The sequence below is a fragment of the Cebus imitator genome, unplaced genomic scaffold, assembly GCF_001604975.1.
Source record: "Cebus imitator isolate Cc_AM_T3 unplaced genomic scaffold, Cebus_imitator-1.0 Scaffold3, whole genome shotgun sequence".
NCBI lineage: Eukaryota > Metazoa > Chordata > Mammalia > Primates > Cebidae > Cebus > Cebus imitator.
Window position 1 is genome coordinate 5,182,606 of NW_016107318.1, and position 26,428 is coordinate 5,209,033.

The following is a 26,428-nucleotide window of genomic DNA, read 5'->3' on the forward strand; positions in this document are numbered from 1 at the left end:
AGTGACTTGCTCAAGGTCTTACTAGGTGGGTAAGTGACCAGGCCAGGCTTTACACCTGTGCAGCCTAGCCCCAGCATTTTTGACCCTGACCTGTAGTCCAAGTTCTGCCCTGTCTGTACCTCTCCTCCTTTGTGGCCTGACTCTTCCATATCAATTAGTATTATTGCTGTGTTGGATCTTTGGGTTAAAAAGAGAGAAGAGTGGCAAAATGGTAATCGCATGATTACGTGCTGTTTCTCGCCTTTGCTTTAAACCTCCAAATTTGCAGATTTTGCCTAAATACTCAAGGCCTTAAAGACATTGTAAGAAAAAATAAACAAATAAAACACCAGATAGTATAAGTAAGCACACATTTTAAGAAGGAAGTTTAAAATGTCCCTCACCCCAGGTTTTGCCATTTGAAGATTGGGATTGAGGCCACGTGCAGGCCATCAGGCATTCCCAAAAACTAGGGTACTTTCTGGAACTTTTGACCTCCCTATTTTAAATTACAGGTCAGTTTTCAAGCAGGCTTCCAAAAATCAGGTCCTGAATATTGCTGAGTGCATCTGTGGTATACCCTGAACTCTACCTGAGCACATGCCAGGAGGAAAGTTAAGGTGGCAACAGGGACGTTGCATGTTCCCTTTAAAGCGTACCTCAAATTAATTATACCTGTGCTTTTGGCCTCAGAAGTGTAAGCCCAGGCCACTGATGTGGCAAGAGAGGGAGGCTCAGAGGAATATTTTAGTTTTAGAAAAAAGGCCTCGCTGTCAAAGGAATTGCTCTCTTTAATTCATTAAAAAATTATCACATTCCTTTGAAATGAGAGTAAAACTAATATTTCTTAATGCTTGTTCATCATTAATATTATGCCAATTATTGCATTACTTTTGGCTGATAAATATTCAGAGGACAAATGAAGCCCACACGATGGATTTATTCTCCAGCAGTACAAACAAAAACCTTCAATATTTTATATCACATAATTAAATGCTGTTTGTTGTTTCTAGAATGAGAACTTGGGACATGCTAATTAATTGCTTCAAGAAGACAGTTAGACATGTTTCATGGTTGATATTCAGAATCTGATATTTATAAACCCTGCACAACACAGCTGATGATTTACACTTGCAGAATAAATCCTACCTGCAGAAGTCTGGGGGCACCATGCCATAAACATTGATCCTGTCACAGAGCTCCAGTGCAATTGTCATTGTGAACCAGCCAGTGCTGAGCCAAGTGTTGGATATCTTCCTGGAAGGAACAATAATTAAGTCTGCAAGCTGGTAAAAAACCATTATACCACTACCATCTTTAATTCTTTCTGGAGTAAGGGTTACTGTAAACAGAGTCTCTCCCCCTCTCCCTTCATTTGGTAAATATTTGGAACTTTACCAAATTGACATCTCTTACTAACGTCACCATATTCCACAGTACAATCAGAAATGATGTTAATGCTCATGTTGAATTTGTGACAATAAAAGATGCTTAAGGGACTTCTGCATCATCAAAGATGATGATCAGTATTTCAATGTTTAAGTGTATGTTACCACAACTCAATTTCTTATTACAGTCCCTGTTTAACAACTCTTTCTTAATGAGAGCATTTGACTAGCTACAAATTCTCCTTGTTCCCCAAACAGACTAGATAATAGGTAGCTTATTAAATATAAATAAACATGCATGTGCATTTATCTATTAATCAATTGGTTGATTGATTGAACGTAGGGTGAAAGCTTGCCTTCAAGTAGACTAACACCAACATCTTGATTGAATGTCTTTCCATAAGAAGAGTACACGCCCTTGGGTATGTGCTACTGACCAGAGGAAAAGAGCCACAGGAATGCTTATATTTAACTGAATATTTGCTTTATTTTACATATCAGACAATTTTTATTAGAAGACCAGAAATTGACAAAATTCAAGGAATGAACTGGTGCACTCCACCATTCATTAATTTTCCCATTCAGACATCTGTAATGAGCCTCTACCATATGCCATGTCTTAGGATAACTGTGGGGACATAACACTAAGGTCTAATTTGACCCTGTGAGAATGACTTGGCTTACCATGCTACACTGCTGTGGATATTAATTTCAATTCTTCGGGGGTTGCTGCTTTCACTTTTCCTTCAGTGCTTATGGCATGCCTCAGTCGGTTTTAAACACCTTATCCCCAAGGTCAGACTGTCTGACTTTGCCCAGCCACAGCACCATTTGTGATGTGAATAACAGAGGTGCAGAAAGCCTTTTCTACTTGCACTGTGTAGCACCCATCCTTGAGAGGAAGGAAAACCTTCTGTCAATCAGTTTGTGTCATTATTTCCATTTCATATAAGGACCAAAAAAAAAAAAAAAGAGAGAGAGGACATTTAAAAATTTTTAAGGAGTCCTTCATTTTGTCCAATACCTGACAGGCATGGGTGACTTGGTCATCTGTGAGGATCACGGCTTCAACTTTCTATTATTTCTTAAGTGCTTTGCTCATTCATTCCCCTATTCCGTTGTATTTTGACCTAGTAATATCCTAGGAAGTACATTTAAAAGCTCCTAAAGATGGGAATAACATGGGCTGAATCTTACCTGTTTCTATCATAACCAGCTGGATGACCTGAGGCAAGTTATTGTTGATCTCTGACCCTTCATTTCTTACCTATAAAGCAGGCATAGGAATCTCTGTCCCCTGGGCTACTTGAGAACCAAATAGCAAGCATGCATGAAAAGCACCAAGCTTGGTATGTTGATATATTGACATCTCTTCCTCCTCTTTTAGTTGCTAGGTTGAGCAAACAAGGTAAATAATTTCACCATTCCTTTCAGTGCTTTTTAGCACCCATGAAGAAAATTCTTCCAACACTCTGCTACCGATTGCTGTATAGGGGCCACCGTCAGTAGTCAGGGCAGGAATTATGACATTCAGAAGCCTTCAGCCTACATAGGCATTAACACCTTTCCTTCTTTCTTACCAAGGCTATATATTCTTAAGACCTTTGAGACTGAAGGAGCTGGGATGGAGAAGAGCTGACTGAATTGCAAAGGGTAAAAAGAGGAAGTGGCTTCCCTTAAGTTGGAGGCTGTTTTCACGTATGCGCCATGACAATGCATTGGCCACGTGTTCTAGACCTAACCTGGGTGAGTGAATAACTGAGAGGATGAGGAACCCAGGAAAAGTATGACGGCTCACTCATGGCTTCAGGAGACTGATTTGGGATTCACACTTATATTCCCTCTGCTTTCAGAGCGATTTGGCACACCAAAGGGGGCTTTTTCCGGGGGCAGAAACTCTCCCATCACTCTGGTTCTGTTTTGTGTGATATAGTAGAGATCATAAGCCACAGCCTGAATACAGGAGGATATGACTGCACAGGAAAAGGCTTTGTGGGTAAAGTGGGGAGAATGCAAAGTGGAGGACTGAGGAAACTGAAGTGAAGAGTTCTTTAAAGTGCCACTTAAAATTCCCCAGGCTTCTAAACAACAGCCTTTTGGGGTCACGTGCTGTAGAAATGCAACACTTTGTGCTGTCTTTCTAAAATTCTTTGTTGAACTCTTTTTCTAACAAAGGAATATCTACTGTTTTTACACTTAATCAGCTGTAATGAAAGAATATGAAGGGCTGTCATATGCTTATTAGGGAAAATTATCAGATATTCTTTTATATGATGAAGTAACACATTGAGCTGATAATTCTATAGTGCACACTAAATTACAATTAAGGGCCTTTCTGCTCCACCAGAATCTCATTTATAATCTCTATGGAAATATTCTTCCTGCAGTTATTTCATTTATGCTTCCTTTATCTAATTACTATAATATTGGTTCTGAATCATATTTTCTTTATTTACCCTTATTCAATTATAAAGTTATTTTCAAGTACAGTTACTTTTTAATATCAAAGAATACCACTTGGCCATCTATGTCATTTGTCATGCTTCTTAATTGCAGATTGTTCCTGAGCCATTTTTTTCTCTACTTTTAAGGAGGGTGAAACTGCTATCAATCATAATCTGTCGAATGATCCCATTTCTTCAAAATGGTAGCCCAAAACGAAAGTCCTGATCATGAAATCTGCAAGTTAGATATTCTTCACTTTATGTATCATCAATATATGTGACTGCTTTGTTGGATTTCAAGAAAAGCATACATTGAGAAATATCATTATACCCTAAATGTTTTATGGTTTTTTTTTTTTTTTTTTTGAGACGGAGTTTCGCTCTTGTTACCCAGGCTGGAGTGCAATGGCGCGATCTCGGCTCACCGCAACCTCCATCTCCTGGGTTCAGGCAATTCTCCTGCCTCAGCCTCCTGAGCAGCTGGGATTACAGGCACGCGCTACCATGCCCAGCTAATTTTTTGTATTTTTAGTAGAGACGGGGTTTCACCATGTTGACCAGGATGGTCTCTATCTCTTGACCTCGTGATCCACCCGCCTCGGCCTCCCAAAGTGCTGGGATTACAGGCTTGAGCCGCCGCGCCCGGCCCTGTTTTATGTTTTAATTTACAGCAATAGTTTTGTCCTGAAGGGCCTTTTTTTTTTTTTTAACTTGTTTCTTTTAGCTTGGAGTAGGCTACAAGTTAAGAGTATTAAGTCAATAGAGTATTGGCTTCTTTAAAACTGTTTCCCAAAGGCAAGAGGCACAAAGTTTCTGGAAGCGGCCATGTATTTTGGCATCCTCCATGTTCATAAGTGTGATGCCGCTGAGCAGGGGCTATGTGAACCCTGGCAGACGGATGTCTGGGGAAGAGGCCCAGAAGCCACTCCACAAAGCTTTGGCTCCCTTCTTACCAGCCAGGACGACCAAGAAGAAAGACCTGGTGAGAAAAAGCTTCTCATTGGTCAGAATTTAGTGAATTTAGTGAGCAGGATATACCTTCATGTGAGATAGCTTTCTAAAGATCCTGAGTGGCCAAGGGGTCTGATGACTTAGTATCTAACTTATTAGCTTAAAAATGATTTCTTAAGGAGTCCAGAAAAATGTTCAATTATTCTAAACAGCTATCACTGCTGCAGTGTTTTAGGGATACTTATTTAACAAATAACCATTAAACTAAAAAGAGAGAAGTGTTTTCTGTTGAGACAGTTTCTACTTATTTCAATTTTTCCAATGAGTAAAAAATGAAAGTAAATAACTCCCCTCTTTCTTGATTCCTTATAAAATGTTTTCTTCATTAAATAACACTTTCAAATGAGTGACAGACAGTCTCTCTTATTTGCGAGTTGCAAAGGGTCAATGCATGACTGCATTTTGTGGCAGCTGGCGACGATGACTGGAATTCCCAATGTGATCTGCTGGCTGGGTCACCCATGGGCTCTGCTGGGGTGTCCAGGGAAGGAGGCTGGTGCCAACAGCCAGCTCTTCCTCCTTCCTCCACCAGGCCCATGCCTCCTGCGTGGGCCAGCCCTGGACTAGCCACAAGGTTTTGAGGATTTAAAAGCTACCTGCCTCTTCCACACAAAGAATTTGGGGCCACTGGACTTAAGTCTTTCTTTGAGGCTACTCTCTAATAATGAGCTGCTAGCCAAAGAATGGATTTATTGCTTTATATTCCTTCCTGCACTTATCATATCATTTTATTTGAAATTTTTTTTTATGATTTGGGGTCTTGCTATGCTGCTCACACTAAATTTGAACTCCTGGGCTGAAGTCATCCTCCTGCCTCAGCCTCCCGAGTAGCAGGGATTATAGGCATGCACCACTAAGTCTGGCTCCCCTTTAGTTTAAAGATAAGCAATTGACTCAGTAACAGTTTTTGTAAGAGGTGTAAATTACATCATAAATGTGTAACAGTACAGGTTTTAGAATTAAGGAAATGAGGCAATTTGATTATTAGGCCCGTCCGTCCAGTGATTGGTAGTCACTATCCCCTTTTCACATATAAGGTCACTGAGTCTCTAAAAGGTTGGATAACTTGTCTAGGTTCACACAACTAGAGAGTGACAGAGCCAGACTTCCAACCCACAGCTGGGTATTGGACTATACTATATCGTGGCCCTTGATGCTTCATAGTCCTTTCTCCACCTAGATTTGCCCAGCTCACGTCCCTCCATTTCTCTTCTTCACTTTGTGTCACCCCCAGCCCCCGTTCTCCTGACTGCAGCCACAAGGGGCTTTTCTACAACCCACTGCATGTTCTCTCACATCGGATTCCCTGGACCTCCAGGGAGGTTTCTCCCTCCCCCTCCCAGGTCCTTCTTTACTTTCTCCAAAACTTATTGCCCTAGGTCTCAGCTTATATTCATCTTTTTGAGAAAGCATTTTGCTCATCTCCCAGACCAGTAATTTCCAAAATCTTTCAACCTATAGGGAAAAATACATTTTTGCATCATGACTGACACACACACACACACACACACACACACACACAGTTTTAATTTCATTTTTTAAAGTGTGTAAGTGATATTTATTTATTTTACATTCATGGACTGTGCAGCCATCACCCCTAATTTCAGAACACTTTCATCACTTTGAGAAGAAATCCTTATCCATCTATCTCCATCTCTATCAAACTGAAATAAAAGTTTCATGAAACAATACCTTGCCTAACTTACTATGTGGGATGAATGCTGATAATGTCTTTTCTATTCCATTCCATTCCATTTTATCCCACTCTTCCCATTACTTTAGAAAAAAATATCTTTCAGTGCCTCACTACATTGATTTCATGTCTTAATACGGAGTTGTAGCTAACAGTTTGGGTTTCCGTGGGCCAGGGCCCATGGCACGTCGACAGCACCATTTTCTTTCTTCACAAGACCCTCAGTCCACTGGCTACTACTTGATAAATGTCCAAGACTTGATATAGTTGGAGGGTGGGCTCTTGTGTTTGTTTCCCTACTGCCAAGCACAGTGCTGAGCAAGTAGCAGGCACTCAGTAAATATTGGTTGACTAATAAATCTTTGCCTTTGAATGGGAAAAATAAGCCCGTACACTTTTTTTTTTTTTGTGAGTGTTCATGTAAGTAAACCGCAATGCAATAAAGCTCTTATATTGTGCTTTTAACCCATGAAGGCCAGTAGCTGTGTAGCCTCTTCCTTTAAACTAAGGATTCGGCCCTGAGATATTCATCTAATTATCTCCATGCTTCTTTTCACTTTGCCTTGTAAAGTCAGCTTGAGCCACCCACTCACACAGAAACCCTACGAATAAACTCTAGCAATGACATGAGCAGTGGAGCCCACAACAAAAACCCGTAGCAAAAGCTTTGCTTTGGGTGAGTCAGCCAACAATGACTTATCTTCACCACCGCGCCTCCCCCCCCGCATCTTCTTCCCTGTGCCTTTATACCTGTCTTTGCCAGTCTCCTGCTTGAAGAGCTCATCGAACTGCAGCATCTTGTGACGAGTAATCATGAAGGCCTTCAGCCGCGGCAGCACCTGGCTCAGGAGCTGCAGGTTGTTGTAGACCTGGCCCTTGCCGTCCCGCCGCATGTAGCTGCTGGGGCCCCAGAAGATGAACACGGTGCCCTGGCTCACGTTGAGCAGGTCGTGGCGGTTGCGGAGGATCCTCTGGATGCTGGAATGCGCGATGACCCTCAGGCTGGTGCGATTGCCCACATCGCGCCCATAGCCGCGTGTGGGGGCGTCATTCATGCGGATGACACACTCTGTCTGGTCAATCTGGGAGCCTTGCCGACTGTGCAGAAGATGCCCTGAGCTGGTCACCAGGGCACAGTCCCTGCAGTGCATTTTCAGGGGCTGGAAGGCAGGGGGAGAAGGTCACTGTCAGGGGCAAAGGGATTAACTGACTCGGCACCAGCAGCTTACTTCCTGCCTTGGGAGAGGGGCACCCATCTCTCCTCTGCTTCCCTTCATGTCAGAGTATTTCCCTCTGCTATTACTTTATAGACCCTTGCGTTGTCTTCTAAATGGGTGACAGGGAACACCGGACAAGAGCAAAAGGGAGCTAGCACTGACCTGTCAGACGTTGGACTAAGGGCATTACTGATACTAAATAACCAAATTAACACGTCAGCCTAGCAAGGTTGCTCTCATGGTCATTTTACAGATGAAGATACTCAAGCCTACAGATGCTAAGAAATTTGTCCAAAGTTGCCCTTTATTCCTAGCAAGTAATAAAGTCGTGCTTTCAGCTTTCAAAACTAGTTATTTTTGAATCCAAAGTTATTCCCAAGTGGAAGCAAAGATTATCCTGCAAATTGCTGTGACACTAGTTATGATGCTTTTTTTTTTTTGGGACAGAGTCTCACTCTGTCACCAGGCTGGAGTGCAGTGGCGTCATCCTGGCTCACTGGAACTTCTGTTTTCCGGTTTCAAGCAATTCTCCTGCTTCAGCTCCCTAGTAGCTGGGACTACAGTAGCACATCGCCACACCCGGCTAATTTTTTGTACTTTTAAAGTAGAAATGAGTTTCACCATGTTGGCCAGGATGGTCTCAATCTCTTGACCTTGTGATCCACCTGCCTCGGCCTCCCAAAGTGCTGGGATTACAGGCGTGAGCCACCGCGCCTGGCCATAATGCTTTTATTGAAAGTTAAACATTAATAAAATTCTCGGATGCTGTACCAATATGTTTATCCTAAATAAACATCATCTAAGCATCATATGGGAAATGACATGCTGATTTTAACCCCTTAGAGTCCATAATTTTGAAATGACAATTAGGATTTTTTCTCGCCACGGACCCCTTCCAGGAATTGCAGGGCCTAGGTCTTTCTCTCATCTGCAGTGAACACGCATCCTGGCGAAGTTCTGACCAGGACATGGTGTTCACCAGAGAGAATTCCAATGGCAGCGCTCAGTTCAATGCTCCGAATCAATGATTTGCTTTCAAAACACCCACGCCCTAACAAATTAAACATTCCTATGTTCATGTTTAATGAGCAATATTTCTAGTTGCTCTTTAAAGATAGTGTAATTAGTGCCCAAAGCCAAGGCCAGCAAGTGTACAAAAAAATAACAATCAAGATGTCCTGAAGGGATGTTGCGTTGTTAGATTTTCCCCAGAGCCCACACCCTTCTTCTCTGTTAACTTTGAACAGGACATGCCAGCTTTCTGCACTGTCTCCAGAAATTGCATCCAATTTAGTATGCATATATTCAGGTTTGTATTTACTTTGGGAGTTTCCTGAGACATGGCTGTCTCCAGAACTACAGTGAGAGCACCTGAGGGCAGCCAGCTTCCCTTGCCATGTGGTGCCTCAAAGCACTCAGCTCTGGGATGTAACAGGATAGGCCTAGCCTTGCTTCCACCACCTACTAGCTATGGGACCTTGGCAAGTCACTAACCTCCACAAGTCTCAGTTTCCTCATCTCTAACTGAGGCTAAAACCTCATTCTACTTTGACAGAATAAAAATAATTAAGATACATACAATATTAGGTGAGCCATTTGAAACTGTCAATATTTGGCATATAAAAATAGCAACTGCATGTGGTTGAACCTTTAGCATAGGATTGTCTCAGTGATCATTCAATAAATGATAGGTGCTATTAGGATTATTGATCAGTGTGGAGCACATTGTACAAGAAGTACTCATCAAATCAGCACTGAACACTCTGGGTCTGTAATAGATGCAGGGCTTATGAAATGGAGATTCTACCATTGCAAATTCTCATCATTCCCCCAACATCTAATTACTCTTATGTGACAGGCACCGTGACAGGCAGTCAGAATGCAAAAAATGGAGAAAACAGCCTTGAAAGCTTACACTTCAGTGAGGGACAGGGGTCAGTAAAGGAGGACCATACAGTGTGACCCAGTATGAGGAGAGGAGGCTCTGCCGAAGTCTGAGTAAGGAGGCTGTTGAGAGCACAGCACAGCTGTGGGAAGGAACAAAGTTGTAGCACAAAGGAAAACAGTGGCCAATCAGCTAATATGTATTGAATGCTCCTTACCCACAACTGTTCTGGTTTTTTATAAATATAATTGCATTAATCCTTCAAATAATACTCTAAGATACTATATTATCACTTCCATTTTACAAATGAGAATATTGAAGGATAGAAAAATGAAGCAATTTGCTCAAGATCACATTGTAAAGAGGTGGCAGTGCTGAAATTTGAACCCAAGAAACCCGACTGCAGAGACAAAGGGATTAAGCGTTATGCCAACACTGTGCAGCAGAATAAGCAGAATAAGCGTCATGGATATTTTCTTACCTCGTTGTCTCTTTTCTCCCCGCTAGAAACAAAACGTTGCTATTTTTTAGTCAGTAGTGTTGTTACTACTCTGAGGGCCCTGGGCTCAGTGGATGCAGTAAAGTGACAAGAATCTTCTACCAAATACCTCCATTCCTTGGAGGATCATTGGAAATAGATTCATCTAACTAGAACATTAAATACATGATGCTGAAATGTGGTTGAGACCTAAACTTCTTCAGGAAGAGCCACATTCCAGATGTCCAGAAAGTGGCCCCTATTCCCCTCAGAAAACTGCTAGAACCTGGAGTAAGGAATCCTGAATCCCTGGGCAAACTGTTGGGATGAGAGGCAATTTCAGTGGCCGAAAATGGAGGCAATTCTTAACTTTCCTTTCCCTTATTTTACCTGCACATCTCATACATAAATGATGAAGAGGGAAGCGTTCCGTGATAATGTATTCAATGGTGGAGTTTCTATTATGGACCAGACACTGAACCTGGTGCTACAGATGTTAGGTTAGTGCAAAACTATTTGCCATTAAAAGTAATGGCCAAAATCACAATTACGCTTGCACCAACCTTAGTAACACCATAAAAAAGCATACAGTCCAGGTTGAGGGTACCCTGATATAAACCATGACAGGACTGTGCTCTAAGAGCTATTAATGCAATTAGGCACAAGGGGCCATAGGACCAAAGATGAGGGAATGTTTCAGCTTATCCAGAAGAGCCAGAGAGGTGGGAGAATAACCAGGAAAGGATTATGTAATAGAAACCGGCAGAAGAGGCCATTTTAAAAAGGAGCAAGTAGTCAACAGTGTCATAGGACAAGTACAACCAGACTTGGGAAGTGTGCTTTGATTTGATGACTTTGGCCAAAATAGTCTCAGCTGAATGGAAGTGACAGAGTCTGATTGTGGTCGGATTGCGGAAGTAGAGACCACAGCTGACTGCAAAGAGTTGATAGAGGGTTGATGGTGGAACATGGCAGGACTGACTTTGACACTAAATACTTGTGGGCAGACAACATTGATTTGTTCATTCATTCTAAAGACCTTCACTGAGGACTTAATACACCCCCGAGGTTCTGTGTAACTCAGCACATTTGCTTAATAAGGTTACTTTGTAAGTTCATCCCAGTGGACCCTAAGGCCATGAGAAGCTGCTTTTTCTCATCACGCTCACCTAGAATTATCCTGAATTTTCCGGTTTGATCTGTAATTTTATTATAGTCATTATTACAAGGGAAAACATTCTGAAGAAAGGTCCCAGAAGCAGCTCTTTCCCCTTAATTAGTTATTCTGCTTCGATTCTCAGAACAGAGACTGGTTGGCAGGTGAAACATACATCGCCTTAGGGACCTTCCAAGGACCTTGTGCTCTCTTTTTCTTTGCTCACAGAAGGCCAGTGGAAGACCTTTTCAGAGAAGACCACGTTTCCTGCCCTTGCCATACTGACCCTCTGTGATTACTGGGCACTACCGGAACATGCCAGGTCGACCCAGTCCCAAAAAGCCACCTTCATGATTTCTGCTACCTGCCTGAGCTCTGGTATTGATTGCCTCGGACACTGACTCCCATTCTTTGAGTTGTGCAGATGCATCAAACAATGCAAAAAAGATCGAAGTCTGAATTATGCCTTAGGTGCTCTCGGTAAGAGGTACCAATAAAATGACATTAGCTGTTCTAAACATAATGTTACAATTCCAGTAGCTGAGAATAGTATGTACTAAAGGCCGATCCACTTCCAAAGGACAAAATGATATCTGTTTCCTGTATTCAGCGGGACTAATGATATCTTAGAAGGCAGAATGACAAAAAATTGGACAAATCATGTGACCCTGTTTCTCGTGATTTGGTACAGTCCTCTGAGAAAAGCCTGCTCTCACACATCTCAGTACCAGCGTAACCTTTAGTGTCTTACTGATATGGGTGAAAGCACTAATGCCTTGGTGAGTTAAGATTCCTGATGCAGTATTTACATGTCCTTCCCTTAAGCATTCAGATGCTGGGTTGATGAATCACTAAGTGGAACATGGGGAGGTGAACTTGAAGCTCTACCCCTCGGCCCGGGAGATGACGGGCTGCTGAGGACACAGGAGGGGAGGTGGCCCTGGCGGGCTCTCTGCCAAGCAAGGCCTTCTCTTTGACTTTCTCCTCATAGTATTCAGCCTCCCAGATTCTTTGGGACATTTTCCTTAAAGCCTCATTTGGTGAGATGCTCCATCCCTTGGTAGGAAACATGAGCATCTATCTTAGTTCACTCCAAGTTTAGTAATCTCTCTTCCATCCTGACCCATAAAAGGCACTTACTTAATACTGAATAGATGGATGGATAAATGAGTGAATGAAACCCAACCTCCTGCCTTGTCTATCCTCTGAGAAACCTACCATCTGACACATACAAAGTAGATATAATGTGGTGCCATAACCAATTATTTGCCTGTAAAATCTCAGGCCTTGGTACAGATGCCACAAAGAGAAAGGGTGGTGGGCTATGGATACCTCTGTCTGCAGAGGAGGCTGCGGCCATTTGCCACTGGGCAGCCTCTTGGCCCAGGGAACCATAATGACCAGAGTCCAGCGCACTGCCTGGAATTAATGGCTGGCTGGGAAAATGGCCCAGGACACAGTAAGGGCCATTAAGCCCAGCCAGTTATTAATCCCCAGTAAGAGCTTGATGCCAAGGTCATTAGAGCTGTTGTGAGGTGAAAAATGCCCAGGAAACGCATAGCACATGGAGGAGTGACTGTTCTCCAGGCTGCTGGTGCTCAGAGCTGCAGCCCAGGCCTCCAGGAGCCAGCATGCTGTACTGGAGCCAATGGGAGGCAGATTAGCGGGGTCTCTAGAGGGAGTGTGCAGACACACACACACACACACACACACACACACATGCGTGCACACACTCAGAGCTTACCATTTTATTTTTGCTGTCTCTTTTGTTCTTTGATAATTTTAAGCATTTGCCACCATCCCAGAACCTAAGACACTATCTGCAATTTAGAAGAGGACTCATGAATATTTTATTAGCAACCACAACAACAAAAACTGCTACCATCACCAACAAAACCCCTAAACAAACCTAAAATCATGGAATAGGGAAGCATGACAACTTTCATTACAACTAACTCCTTTGGGCTGTGGCTACAGGAGCAATCCCTTTTTGGGGAAGTGTGCTCAGGGAATCAAGGTCTGATTTCTGTCACAGCCTGAAGAGCAAGAGCAGAAGGAATTCTCCCTGTGACCCAGCTGACAGCTCCAGAGCCTTCCTTAAGAGAATAGACCAGGCCAACTCAAATTAAACTTGACACCTAAAACACTCAGCGATGTCCTTGCAAACATTTGCAGCACGGTAATATCAGGCTTCTGTTTTTAAAATTCTGATTTATTTGGCAGAGGGAAAAGTACCTCAGAGCATAATGTCCATTAGTTCAGTAATGAGACCGGTCTTGCTCTGGGAGCTGCCTGTTGGTCTGGAGCAAACATAAGACATATTAAATGGCTTCAGGTGTTTCGAGAATCTCTGCACTTTCCAATCTGATGTTTTCCTGTAATTACCGTGCTTTTATTAGCTGTCAATCTCAGTTCAGGCTGACACTGGATATAAGCCATGCTGATTATTTAATGTGATTCACTAGAAAAATGTTACTCTTCCAAGCTGCTCCTTTCTCTTTTGTTCAATGACAAGCCCACCCACCAGCCTTCACTGACAAGAAGTCTGCCTGTCTCCACCCAGTGAGTGCCACCTCATCTGATTTCCATCTGCTGGCTGGCTAAGGATGCAAGAACTCCGTGGGCAGAAGGCAGTACTGAGCAGTTTAGAAGATGGTTTTTTGGAGTCACTGGCTTTGACTCTGCTTCTTCCACTCATTAGATGGGTAATTTGGAGCAAAATTGCTTAGCTTTTCTGAGCCCTATTTTTCATCTGTGACTTGAAGATAGTAAAGCCAAACTCAAAGGGAAGCTTTGCCATCTCAAGTAACGGTGCACCTTCTACCCAGATGCTCAAGCCCAGATTGACGGATCTTTCTTGACTCCTCTTTTTCTCTGCCCTTTACAACTCATACAATCCTATTGGGTCTATCCTACTCCGTATGTCCCAGATCCCACCACCTCTCACCATCTCTGCTGCCACCATCTCCATCTAAGCCACTACTGTCTTGTTGTAGCTTCTGCAGCACACTTAGCTCTTAAGTTCACTTCTTTTATTCTATCTTTTGTATTTCTGTTCCTATGAGGATCCTGGGTCCCTTTTAATATGTAAATCAGATTATGTCATTCACATGCTTAGATCTTACTATTTGCTTCCTATTGCTTTTGGAAAAATAAACCAAACTTTATTTATGTATTTATTTTTATAATTTGAACTTTTATTTTAGATGCAGGGGTACACGTGCATGTTTGTTACATGGGTATATTGTGTGGTGCTGAGTTTTGAGGCATGAATGATCCCATCATCAAGATAGTACACATGATACTCAACAGTTTTTTTCAACTCTTGTGGCATCACTCCTTCCCCATGCTAGTAATCCCCAGTGTCTATTTTGCCATTTGTATGTCCATGAATGCCTAATGCTTAGTTTCCACTTATAAGTGAGAACATGTGGCATCTGGTTTTCTGTTCTTGCACTAATTCGCTTAGGATAATGGCCTCCAGCTCTAACCATATTGTTGTTGCAAAGGACATGATTTCATGTTTTATGGCTGTGTAGTATTCCATGAAAAGCCAAACTTTAAACTGAGCTCTGTATCATGGCTTTCAAGATCTGCAGCTTCCATCCTTGTGTATCCTTTTAGCATCATCCTGTACAGAGCTCTCTCTTGCTTACACTGCCATTTCTCTACTGCTTGCTGTCTGATATACTTTATGTTAGTAATTCCTCCCACCCAGACCACTCTTCTGTTCATCTCTGCATGATGACTTTTTCATGTCCTTCAGGTGTTACCTCAGTCTGCGTCTCCAGGGAGGTTTTCCTGGACCATTCAGTCTAAACTGGTCCCGTCTCCCACCTACTATAACTACCTCTCATTATCAAGGTTTTTGTTTAAATTCATATATCACTACCTAAAATAATCTTAAAATAATCTTTGTATGTCTACATGTTTAAGCTCCCAGAAAGGAGGGACTTAGTCTTAGTCACAGAGTATCTTCAGCACCAAGGACAGTGCCCGGCACATAGACGGTGTTCAACAAATACACTTTGCAAAGAGTAAGTGAATGATAAGCCATGTAACACTTACCACAGTGTCTGGCAGATAAAGAGTGCGAGATGGATGTGATTATTGTATTTAAGTTTACCCATTCTGCCAGTAAGCAGTTCCTGATATTTTCTGACTGGGTAACTAGAATAATATTTTCCAAAGCCCAGCATTTGGAATCTGCATATGTCATAACCACCTTCAGCACTAAATGACCTTCAGAGGGAGATGCAGGAAATCCCATTAGGTTTTTTTATTTAATTGCATTCTATTTTAAAAAATCTTTTAACAGCTTTATTGAGATTAATTTGCAAACCATAAAATCCCTCAATTTAAAACATGAATTAAAAATAAATTTTTGTATATTTACAGAGTTGGGTAACCATTATTAAGACCTAATTTTAGAACACTTGCATCATCCTAAAGAGAAATCTCATGTCCATTTATAGTCACTCTTCATTCCATGTCCAGCTCTAGGCAACCAGTAATCTACTTTTCTATCTCCGCAGATCGGCCTTTTCTGGACATTTCACATAAATGGAACAGCACAATATATATAGTCTTTTGTGTCTTGCTTCTTTCACTTAGCATAATAACTTTGAGGTTCATCAAAATTCAGCATCATCTTGTGCATATAGATATGTGTGTGTGTGTGTGTGTGTGTCTAACGTGTCAGTACTTTGATTATTTTTGTCCATACTACATTTTGTTTATTCACTCATTACTCAATGTACATTTGAGTTGTCCCCATTTTTTTGTTATTATGAATAATGATGAATGAATAAACATTCAGATACAAATTGTTAGGTGGACATATGTTTTCATTTTTTCTTGAATAGATGTCTAGCAGTGGAATTACTGGGTCATATGACAATTTTGTTTAACATTTTGAAAAATTGCTAAACTACTTTCCAAAGTGGCTACCCCATTTTACATTCGCACCCACTGTATTCCAATTTCTCTACATCCTTGTCATCACTTAGCACTGTCTCTTTTGATTACTCTGATGGGTGAAAAGAAGTACCTCCTTGTGCTTTTGATTTGCATTTTCTGAGTGACTAATGATGAACATCTTTTCATGGGCTTATTTACGGCATTATTCTCAGGTTTTCAATTGCATCTACTGTGCCCCACCCTCTGCCCTAAATAAGTGCCATCACAGCTAAGTGATTCTATTGAGCTCTGAGCCAACATTCAGCTGACTTCTCTGGGAGCCTTATATGTGGAGGCCCTATTAGCCACAGGAGATGAAGTAAATTTTCTAATCTTAGCAAAATTTGGATACCTCTCTAGACTTAAGGGTGTTGTTTAAATGGCCCCTCTATCTTTCTGTTCTCTCTGCAGCATCCTTAAGTCAGAGAGGTAAACCCAAAGTGAAAAATAGAGTGAGCAGCAGCTGGGACATATTTTTGTATTGAATACAAATTTTGCTAGCTGAGATTAGAAAATTCACTTCACTGAGTCACTTACATCAAAATGAGTTTCATAGACTCATGGAATAATATTGTTGCAGAAATCTCAGAGATGGTCTAGGCCAGTAATTCTCACAGTGTGGTTCCCAGGCCAGCAGCAACAACAAAGTCTAGGAACTTGCTAGGAATGTGAATATTCAGCCACTGCCCTCAACCTTCTAAATCAGATGCTCCAGGTTGGGGCCCAGCAATCTGCATTTTCCCAAGCCCTCCAGGTGCTTCTGATGCATCCTCAAGGTTGAGAACCACTGGGATGGACCAGCATCCTCATTTTACAGAAGAAACCACAGCTCAGGGGGCTATGGGATTTGTTCAAAGCCATACATGAAAAGTAGCATCTGGGATCAACCCTATGTATCCTCACTTCTAAAAATCCAAGAAAATCCACCTGTATCCATAGACTGTTCAAAGTCACTGGGAACTCACTGAAAAGGAATCATTAAACAATAGTACAGTTAAGTTGCAACCTAAAAGTGTAACTGGTTTTATGGAAACAGACAAATAAGAAGGAATGTCCCTTGTTTGACATGCTGCCATCACTCAACAGGGCTGCCTTCCTCTGCACCACCTGCCTGCTTATTTAGAATCAGCAGCTGGAAATAGCTAGACAGCATTTCAACCCCCAATTATAGGAAAGATACTGAATACCTCTGTGCATGGCTGTGGGTTGTTCTTATTCCAGAAGCTGGGCCATGGGGGCTACTGTCAGTCCAGCACAGCCCCTTAGAGGTGGGACAGTCAGGACTCACTTCACTGTTGTGGGTTTTCTCCCTCCCTCAAAGCTATGTTGAAGCTCTACGCTCTGGTACCTGAGAATGTGATTTTATCTAGAAACAGGGGTTTGCAGAGGTAATTGAGATATAAGTCAGGGTGAGGTCATACTGGGTGAGGGCAGACTCTCAATTCAGTCACTGGTGAAGTTATAAGAAGAAACACAAAACACAGAGATGCACAGGGAGAGCACCACGGGATGACAGAGGCAGAGAATGGGGTGATGTGTCTAGTAGGTGAGGAATGCCGAGGATTTGCTGGCAACCACCAGAAGCTGGAAGATGCAAGGAAGCATCCTTCCCTAGAGCTTGCAGGGGGAACGAGGCTGTGCCGACACCTTGATTTCAGACTTCTAGTCTTCAAAACTGGGAGAGAGTACATTTCTGTTGTTTTAACACAGCCGATCTGTGATAATTTGTTCTGGTAGCCCTAAGAAACTAATACTTTGCCACCAACAAGGTAGCTACCCTCTGCCTAACACCCTCCCACCGGTGCCCCGACTTGGCAATTATCCTCCTTTGTCTTGCAGCTTTCACCCTTCAGTTCATGCTCTGCACATCTGTCGGAGTGGGGTTTCAAAGCATAGCTCACACCATTCCCCACCCCTGTTTATAGAACAAAACTGAGTTAATTATCTAGTTGGAATCTCGTCTGCCTCATGGCCCTCATTCATTTCACTCCCCACTCTATTCTCCAGCTGGTCTGATTTCCCTCTCCTTTCTATTCCTGGGAAGCAGTGGGCATTCCTTCCCTGGTCTCCAGCCTTTGCTTTCCCAGTTGTTCATAAGCTTGGCTTTTTCTCATCTGTCAGGTCTCAGCTTAAAACTCACCTCCTCCAGGAGGTCCCTCCTGACTGCCCCTCCCACTTATTCTAGAACAAAGATGTTAACCATGCATAACACTAAGTGTTCAACCGATGTGCCAGGAACTCTTCTGAGCCCAATACATATGTTATCTAACCTAGTCCTGAAGACAGCCAGGAGAGGCAAATTTCGCCATTCTCTCTTTTTTAACTACATGAGGAAGTTGAGGTACAGTTTTCCGTCTCTCATGATCCAATTTGTTGTTTCCTTCATGGTAATTATCACAATCTTCACTGATTTACATTTTTTAAATTTCTGTGTTGACTGTTCCCTGCCACTAAAACAGGCATGACATGAAGCAGCGATTCTGCACGGTGCACGGCATACAGCAGGTGTTCAAGAAATAAAGAAATCTCTGTGCCTCAGTACCTCACTTTCTCAGCAAGCAGTAGATGATTTTCCTCTATTCAAAGGGGGCATGAACGAGTTGTCAGTGGAACAAGCCTATTTGTTTCTTTTCTGGGATGCTAGTACATTAGTTGATGTTACGCCCTGGCTCATGTCAGTGCCTTCAACAACTCCCTGATGTGATTTCCTTCAAAGGTCACTCGTATGCAATTACTTCCTCTAGGAGGAGATTGGACGTAAAGGCCCCCTAAACTCATTAAAACAAACAAAAAGCTGCATTTTCATTAGAACAAGGTGATATTTAATGTGGCCAGAGAAGCCCAATTCCACAAAACTGGCTCCTTTGGCCTCTGGTATGTTTGCAATGGCCCTAAGATAAACATAGCATGGCTCAGAATCTGGAAGATAACTGAGAATTAATGGTCAAAGGCAAAAGAATTATGAGAACTTGGAGTCGCGTATATAGCTGAATTAAATGGGGGAAAAGAGCTGAGGTTTCAGTTGACCAAATGAGAAAAATATCTAATTGGCCAGAGCCATAAATGTAGTGTTAGACTGGAAAGAGCGCTGGCTTGGAAGTTGGGCTGGGGTTCAGATCTCAGTTCAGTCATCTGTTGGTAGGTACTTCCTGCTCTCAGTCTCATCTACAAAACGACTGTGGTAGAAACTCAGCAAGGAGTAGCTATGAGTGTTATTATGGCTTAATTTTTACAGATATAAAGAAAGCCACGCAGAATAACTTGCCAGTCCCTCTTCCCCATACCCAGACACTCACTGACCCTGCTGACCCAACCTCCCATGTGTCTGTTGGTGTTAATCCTTCTGTCCTCTGCCAGGCGACTTCCCCTGCCTCCACCCCTGGTTCAACTCACTATTGTCTTCACCCAATTACTTCCTTACCTCAGAGCCAGTCCTCTTACATCCACCTCTATCCATTCTCTATACCAGTCAGAATGGCCTTTCTAAAATGCATTAGGACCTCCTTGGCAAGCTCCTCCGTGTCTCATGCCCTCTCATGGTTCCTCTCTACTCCAGTCACACTGACTTTGCACGACTTTCTAGCTCCAAGTGGCACTATTCATAAAGTCTGCTCTCAGGTCTTTGCACATGTTTCCCCTGGAACCTGAGACTCCTCAACTGTAAACTGGAGCAATAACACTGACCTTGCAGAGTTATTCTGGGACTTAACTGAGATAATATTTAAACTCACTCTCTCTGCCTCTCCCTGTCTATGATTTTTGGAACTCCTTCATCTTCCATTCAAAGCATCACTTTTTTCTCAAGGGTCCTTCCCTAAACCCCAAGGCTAGGATAGCGCCCTGTTTCTCCCTTTGTAATTACCACGATATTGACAATCAGGGTTTCAGTATCTCTCTTTCCTACAAAGTTGCAAAGTTCCGAAGAATTAGGTTCATGTTTGTGTTAGCTTTAAGTCACCACAATATTCCCAGTACCTAATACGCAGTAGGTACTCACTTAACATTTGCTGTACAAGTAACTAAATTAGTTAATGCAGGAGTGAGAACCATTCCAGAGTCACAGCCTCTCCCGGGGTTTCCATTTGGGTTTCCATTCTATTTTTACATGCCTGAGTATAGATCAAGAGACAAATCTATACCAAATCAAATATTTAATTTGGAGCAAATACTCATTTTTCTCACAAATGACTGTGGAGCTCAACCTAAACCAATTACAATTAACCTGACTTCTTTTTGTTTTATCTAAGTATAAGGGAGGTTCCAGAATGAGTCATCATTTGAGGTTCTTGACACTGACTACCGCCAAGTAGCAAACAACCGGATTGTGGCAGTGTTGACACTCTGGTTCTCAAGCTGACGGTTTGTTTACTGAGCTGCCTGTGTTAGGGGCTCTGAGAGTGGAAGAACGGTCATCAGCTGCCTAGATAACAACTCAGCACCCCAGCTGGAAACACATGAGTAAACAGAATCATAATTTTTCACTTTGCCAAGCTCAGTAAACACCACCTTGATGAGCTACCAGCGAGGCAGCCATTAGTTAAATAAATAAAGCATGAGGGTAGAAACAGGATTATTGACACAGGCAACGTCTACTCATTTGCTAACCACTGATGGACATTAGCTGTGATGTACACACTGGGGAGGTGCTTTGCCACCTGCTTTAATCTTGCTAAACATGATGCGTCCTCTGGGCCACAGAATGGTTTACTCTGTAGCAGTGAAAAAACACATTTTCTTCTTTTTCCCTTTTATGTGCACAATGCATAGTTATTAAGCACCTACTGTTTATGTAATGGAACCTCTTAGGCAGACTGCCCAGACACAACTACCTTTACTCCACTGACTCTGCCCAGATTTGGCAAGGAATTGTAAACTACAAGAAGCAAGAGTCCTGGCAAGAAGAGACGAGGCCCTCTGTTGCTTCAAGAAGCCTGGAAGTGAATGAAGGCACATAAGATTGATAACGTAAAAGAGGTTTGAGGTTTAGAAAAATTCTTCTTTTTTTAGAAACAGGGAACATTTTCATCCAGTGTTCTTTTCTTCATATTCCTCTTACGGCTTCATCCATTTATATTAGAACTTTCTTTAGATTCTGCTTCAGCACATTAGTAGATCTATAACCTCCTGGAGATTTTCAGGATCCTGACCCATGGCTTCAACTGTCCACTCCACAGAGATTTCTCAAGTATTCTAGCTCATCCTCATGTCTGAATTCCAACTCCCTGGGGTCCTATGGACTCTTTCTATTTCTATTGACAATGACGATGAAAACCAGGTCCAAGTGCCAAAATAACAGCAATAATGACTATCAATTTTTACAGAAGAACTGTTTATATTATTACTAGCATCTCAGTTAATCTCAGTGTAAGGTATAAGATCCATATTACTGCCTTGGTTTATACTGAGGAAACAGGGGCTCAGGGGTTAAACTGATTAAGGTCATAGTTTCTGCAGCACAGCGTGGTCAGTGCTGAGAGACCAAAGCCACTCCCACATGTGTGTCTGCTCTTTCCACCATAACATGCAAAACAAAATCAGTGGAAGGACTGGAAAGAAAAAAAGATTGGGAGTCTTAAAGAAGAAAAAGGAAAACCTACATAAATGGGTTAGTAAATAATAAAAATGGCAGGAGAAATTGGAAAGCAGAGAAACATAGAAATTGGGGTATTGAGAACACACGGTGACTGTAAAAATTCTAAGGGACCCAAGAGGTTAACGGAGAGACATAGTGAAACAGCCTAGAATCCAGGAGGCATTCAGCCCAGGAACTAACATTTCCAGACCACTCAAAAGCTGCTGGTATACAACGCACTGCATTCCCATAAATGACATTCATAATGGTGATCCTAAGTTATCAAGAAAAGCTTAAATTAAGTTTTGTTCACTTAGGTAGGAAAGTATAAAATCAATTTGGAACCTTCAAAAATAATTTAGACAAATAAGATTTGGTGCTAAACGGGACTGTGCTTATGTTATTTTAAGCCTCATTTGCTCGTAAACCTCATTTCTCAACAGGCTTCAAAATGAGGTGCCAGACTACTTTGAAAAGTTATTGCAGAAAGGTAAACACATTTTTCTTCCTCACTCAGGTATGATAGTGATGGCTAACTTTCCACCAAAATTCATGCTTCCCTTCCACAGTATGGAGGCACAGATGGAAGTGGCTGCCCAGTCAGGGACTGCACTTCTAGTCCCCATGCCTCTAAGGAGAGCCCTGTGCCTCCTAATGGAATTGGAGCAGAGGTCATTGGCAAACTTCAGAAGCAGGTGTCTTCTCCACTCTCTTTCCCTTTCTGATACCTTGATATACATGGCACATTGGAAAGCACACATCGAAGGTGGCAGAGCCAAAGAAGAGAAGGAGACCAAATCCCTGAATTACTACTTGGATGAGACGTAGTCGAAACTCCCACTTTTTTGACCACATGAAGAAGACAAAAGCTGTCATTTTTGAGCTATTACACATCTTTGGGGATCCCTTTGCAGCAGCAGGCAATGTACCTATAATCATTGTTTCAGAAGCCAAGAAAGAGTGCAAGAGTCATGTTTTCTTTCTAAAGTACAGTTCTGAGCACATCACTCCAACTCAATGATCTTCTATAACCCCTCTTACCAAAACAGGGAAGTCCATATTTCTACAAGTGTCCCTTTATAGCTTATTTTCCACCGATCCATTTGAAGAACTTGATGCACGCCCACACTGGATCACCATCCACATACCCAAACGTGCCCTGTCCTTGCCTTTCGCCTTAGAATAGCCTTCATCTGGAATGCACTCCCAGCTGTCCCAGCCGCAGTCCCTGACAGCCAACCCAACATTCCAGGTCCAGTAAATGTTACTTATTCAGCAGAGTTGACTTTAATAATGATTGCTTGGGTTCAAATCCCATCACTTACCAACTGTTGACCTTGGGAAAATTTCTCAACTTCCCTGCGTCTTAGTTCCCTCACCTATAAAATAATGGTGATGCTAGACCCGAGCTCATAAAGCTGTGAGGGTTCAATGAACTAATCCACCTCCTCCACTGCAATCAGCAAACCCCACTACTCACTGTTATTTCTTCACCAAACCCAGCCATTTGTGTGTCACTTCACTGGGAGGCAGGGTAACTTTTTTTTCTTTGTGTCCTACACTGTCACATTAAGTGTTTTAAATATAAAAAAAATCCAATAACTGTTGGATGAATGAATAACAATATGAATTTCTGAAGCTGCAGGAAATGGGTTTCAGCTCTCCGTTCATTCATACTTCACTTGGAGGAGTATGCTGTGTCCTTTCAGCTTGAATTCTAATAAGAGAACAGCGAGGTCTTTTTTGATGTCCTGAAGTTTTGAAGAGGCTCTGATCATTTTTCCAACCTCCAGTGAAATTTTCCGCCCTTTGTGAGGACCTGATTTGCTAGGGAGTTTTGTTTCGGCTTTTCAGGTGCAAGACTGTGAGTTGCTCTGGCCAGGTTAAGCAGAGGTGGTCACTTTCTTCTTTTGTGCTTGTTTCTGGACATGCCTTAGGTTTCAGTGATATCCAGGGCTTGTCTGAGAGGCCAAAGAAGGGTTAAAGAACTTGAGGCTGCAAGGATAAATGTCCTTTAGAGCTGACAGTGTGGGAGGCACGGGGCAGAGGCCACTGGAGAAAGGCATTGTTAAATACAGAGCCTTGACAGCCTACAGTCCCCACTGCCCTGGGCCAGCTCATTTTTAGTTGCACTCAGGGCTGATGTGATGTTTGTCTCAAAAATAAGACTTACTCAGGAGGGACACCAGAACTACAAATCAGTCTTTTGTCAAACACAAGAGGACACATTTCTCTAGAGCAGTATTGAAGTTTAAAAATACTAAAACAAAAAAACCCCTCCATTCATTAAATGATACCTGGTATGAAATAATTCCACTTCCTAATGAGCTTTTCCGCTTGGATGGCACATCAGACCATTACCACCAACACAATGAAAGCTGAACGCAACTTCAGGCTGCCCCGCTCTGCCAGTCTGTCTTCCATGCAGTGACGGCTACAACCCCAACTGGCTGTCCATGCCAGAAGCCTGGGAGTCACATTAAACCCTCCATTTCCTTCTCTTCAACAACTCAGTTGTTAAGTCTTATAACCCTCAATTTCTCCCAACTCTGTGTCTCTCAGTTCTCATTGTGCACCTCAGTCCAGACTTCCACCATCTCTGCCCTGAATTACTCCAACTTGGTTATAATGGTGCCTCGTTCGCCGGTATCTCTCAGGAGATCACAGTCGCTTTGCTTTGGGCTGTTATCTTACCTACAGAGCTTGGCACAGTATTAGACACACACAGTAGACCTTCAATAAATGGTCACCCATCTTAAGTGCACACTTCCAGCAACTGGAAGAGGCCTATGGGAAAGTACACTTCACCCTTGCCCCAAAATGTAGGTGCTTTGAGACTGGGTCATAAGCCCAAGAAGAAGGGAACCTGAATGCCTTTCAATTTATCTTCTGTGTAGAAGACAACACGTATTTTTGTGGTAAGTGATTAGAAGGCAGGAGACAGACCCTTGGGGACTGAGTACATTACAGAACCGTGAAAGGACCCGGGAGCACCGAGCAGTGGAGCTGGCACTGGCACCTGCTGCCTGCCTCTGTCATTAACATTCTTTGCTTTCTGTCTCTAGAGTGAAGCTGAAGAAACTCCTCTGCCAGCATTACCTCTCCCAGACTCCCATCAACTGGGGGAGCACCCACACTGGGGAAAACAGTCTTGGACTGCTGATGACCCAAACTACTGTGCCCATTGCCTGCCTTGCTCTTCAACAGTTTAGGAACAAGCCTTTGGGGCAGGAGCCAGACTCCAGGAGAGTGTTCCACAGCACAGCACTTGTACTCAACACATTTTCATTCATTCATTCATTCAAAAAATGTTCCTTAGTGGTTCATTGTGTTCCAGGCACCATTATGCATGCTAAGGATACCAGAGATAGCTAATGAGGCCGAATCTCTACTATGAAGGAGGCTACATACAAACTGGGGAGATGGACGGTAAAGCAATACATAAGCAAAACATGTGCAGTGGCTGACACCTATCATCCTTTCTTTGCTGACTTTGCAGAGCCCTGCATATTATGCTGCTGCTTGGCACGTGAAGCCAAGGCTATGTTTCCCCTGTTCTGGAGGGTTGGTAAGCTTAGCTCTCTGAAGCCCTCTCAATGACACCTCCACGAGCCAGTGCCAAAGCTGAAATTAGGCCCCTGAGATGAATCAGTCCCAGCTCCACACAAAGGCTGCCCAGCCAGGGTGCACATGTGTGCCTTTTAGAAGTCGATGTTAAATGCAATAGGCCGTGCTGTGCTGTGCCCTTATACAGAGACAGCTGGATAGGTGAGAAAGTGGAGGAAATTAACATGAGAGGGGCAGAGGCTGATCCAGAGTGCTTTCTGGGTCTGGGCGGGAGGGCTCCCCTGGCTAACGGGCCAGGAGTCTCTCCTTAATCATAACTCCCAGGGCTGTTTTTCCCATGAAAATGGCAGCAAACAGGTCAAAGACAGCATGCATGACCTTTAAAATAAACCACCTAAGTACCGTGGAAGACAGAGAAGCCCTGGGAGGCGAAGGAACTTGCCCAGGGTTGCCCAGGGAGTCACTGCCAAAGCCAAGACTAGAATTCAGGTTGAAACTTCCAGTCAGTTTCCTTTCCATTGTGTGGTGCTGCCTCCTAAGAGGAAATCTCGGAGAATAATGTTCTTTCCTGAAATCAGCCCTGGACAAAGCTGGGCCTCCCTCTGGATGTGAGCTTTGTGATAGAAGACTGAGCCGACCTGCCTGTGTTCATGTTTCCCACCCCTGGAGGGCAGCTGGGTCTCTGGGGCCTGGCGGCAGGGGCCCTGGAGCTGCAGGGGAGAACACTGCCTGCAGGAGGAGGGGCAGCAGGAGGAGGGGCAGAGGAAGAGGGGCAACAGGAAGGAGGGGCAGCAGGAGGGAGGGGCAGGAGGAGGGAGGGAGCCTCAATGGGGCTGGATGACCCAGCACAGCGGATGGGCTGTGAGCCACTGACCTAAGTCTTTCCACTGACCCCCTTCTCTCACTTTCTTCTTCCAAGTATCCCTCTCAAGTGACCCCCAAATAGTCACCCCACTGCAGCCTTCTGGCCACCCAAGGATCCCATGTGGCTACAGATGTACCCCATGTTCTACACCTCACTTAACCACATTTTCTGATCAAAATTGTTCTACTCCATGATCCTTTTTTTTTTTTTTTTT

The 26,428-nt window shown here is 43.0% G+C and overlaps 1 protein-coding gene across 3 annotated transcripts in view; it reads right to left on the reverse strand.

Moving 5' to 3' along the window:
• ST6GALNAC5 (ST6 N-acetylgalactosaminide alpha-2,6-sialyltransferase 5) overlaps nucleotides 1–26,428 on the reverse strand; it is a 178,006-nt gene that overhangs the window by 16,867 nt on the left and 134,711 nt on the right. For all 3 annotated transcript variants that reach the window (XM_017531443.2, XM_037739584.1, XM_037739586.1), the window contains exons 3-4: nucleotides 7,266–7,675; nucleotides 1,129–1,236 (exon numbers count right to left, since the gene is read on the reverse strand). In XM_017531443.2, coding sequence (XP_017386932.1) covers nucleotides 1,129–1,236; nucleotides 7,266–7,675 — 518 coding nt within the window. The remainder of the gene's footprint in view (nucleotides 1–1,128; nucleotides 1,237–7,265; nucleotides 7,676–26,428) is intronic.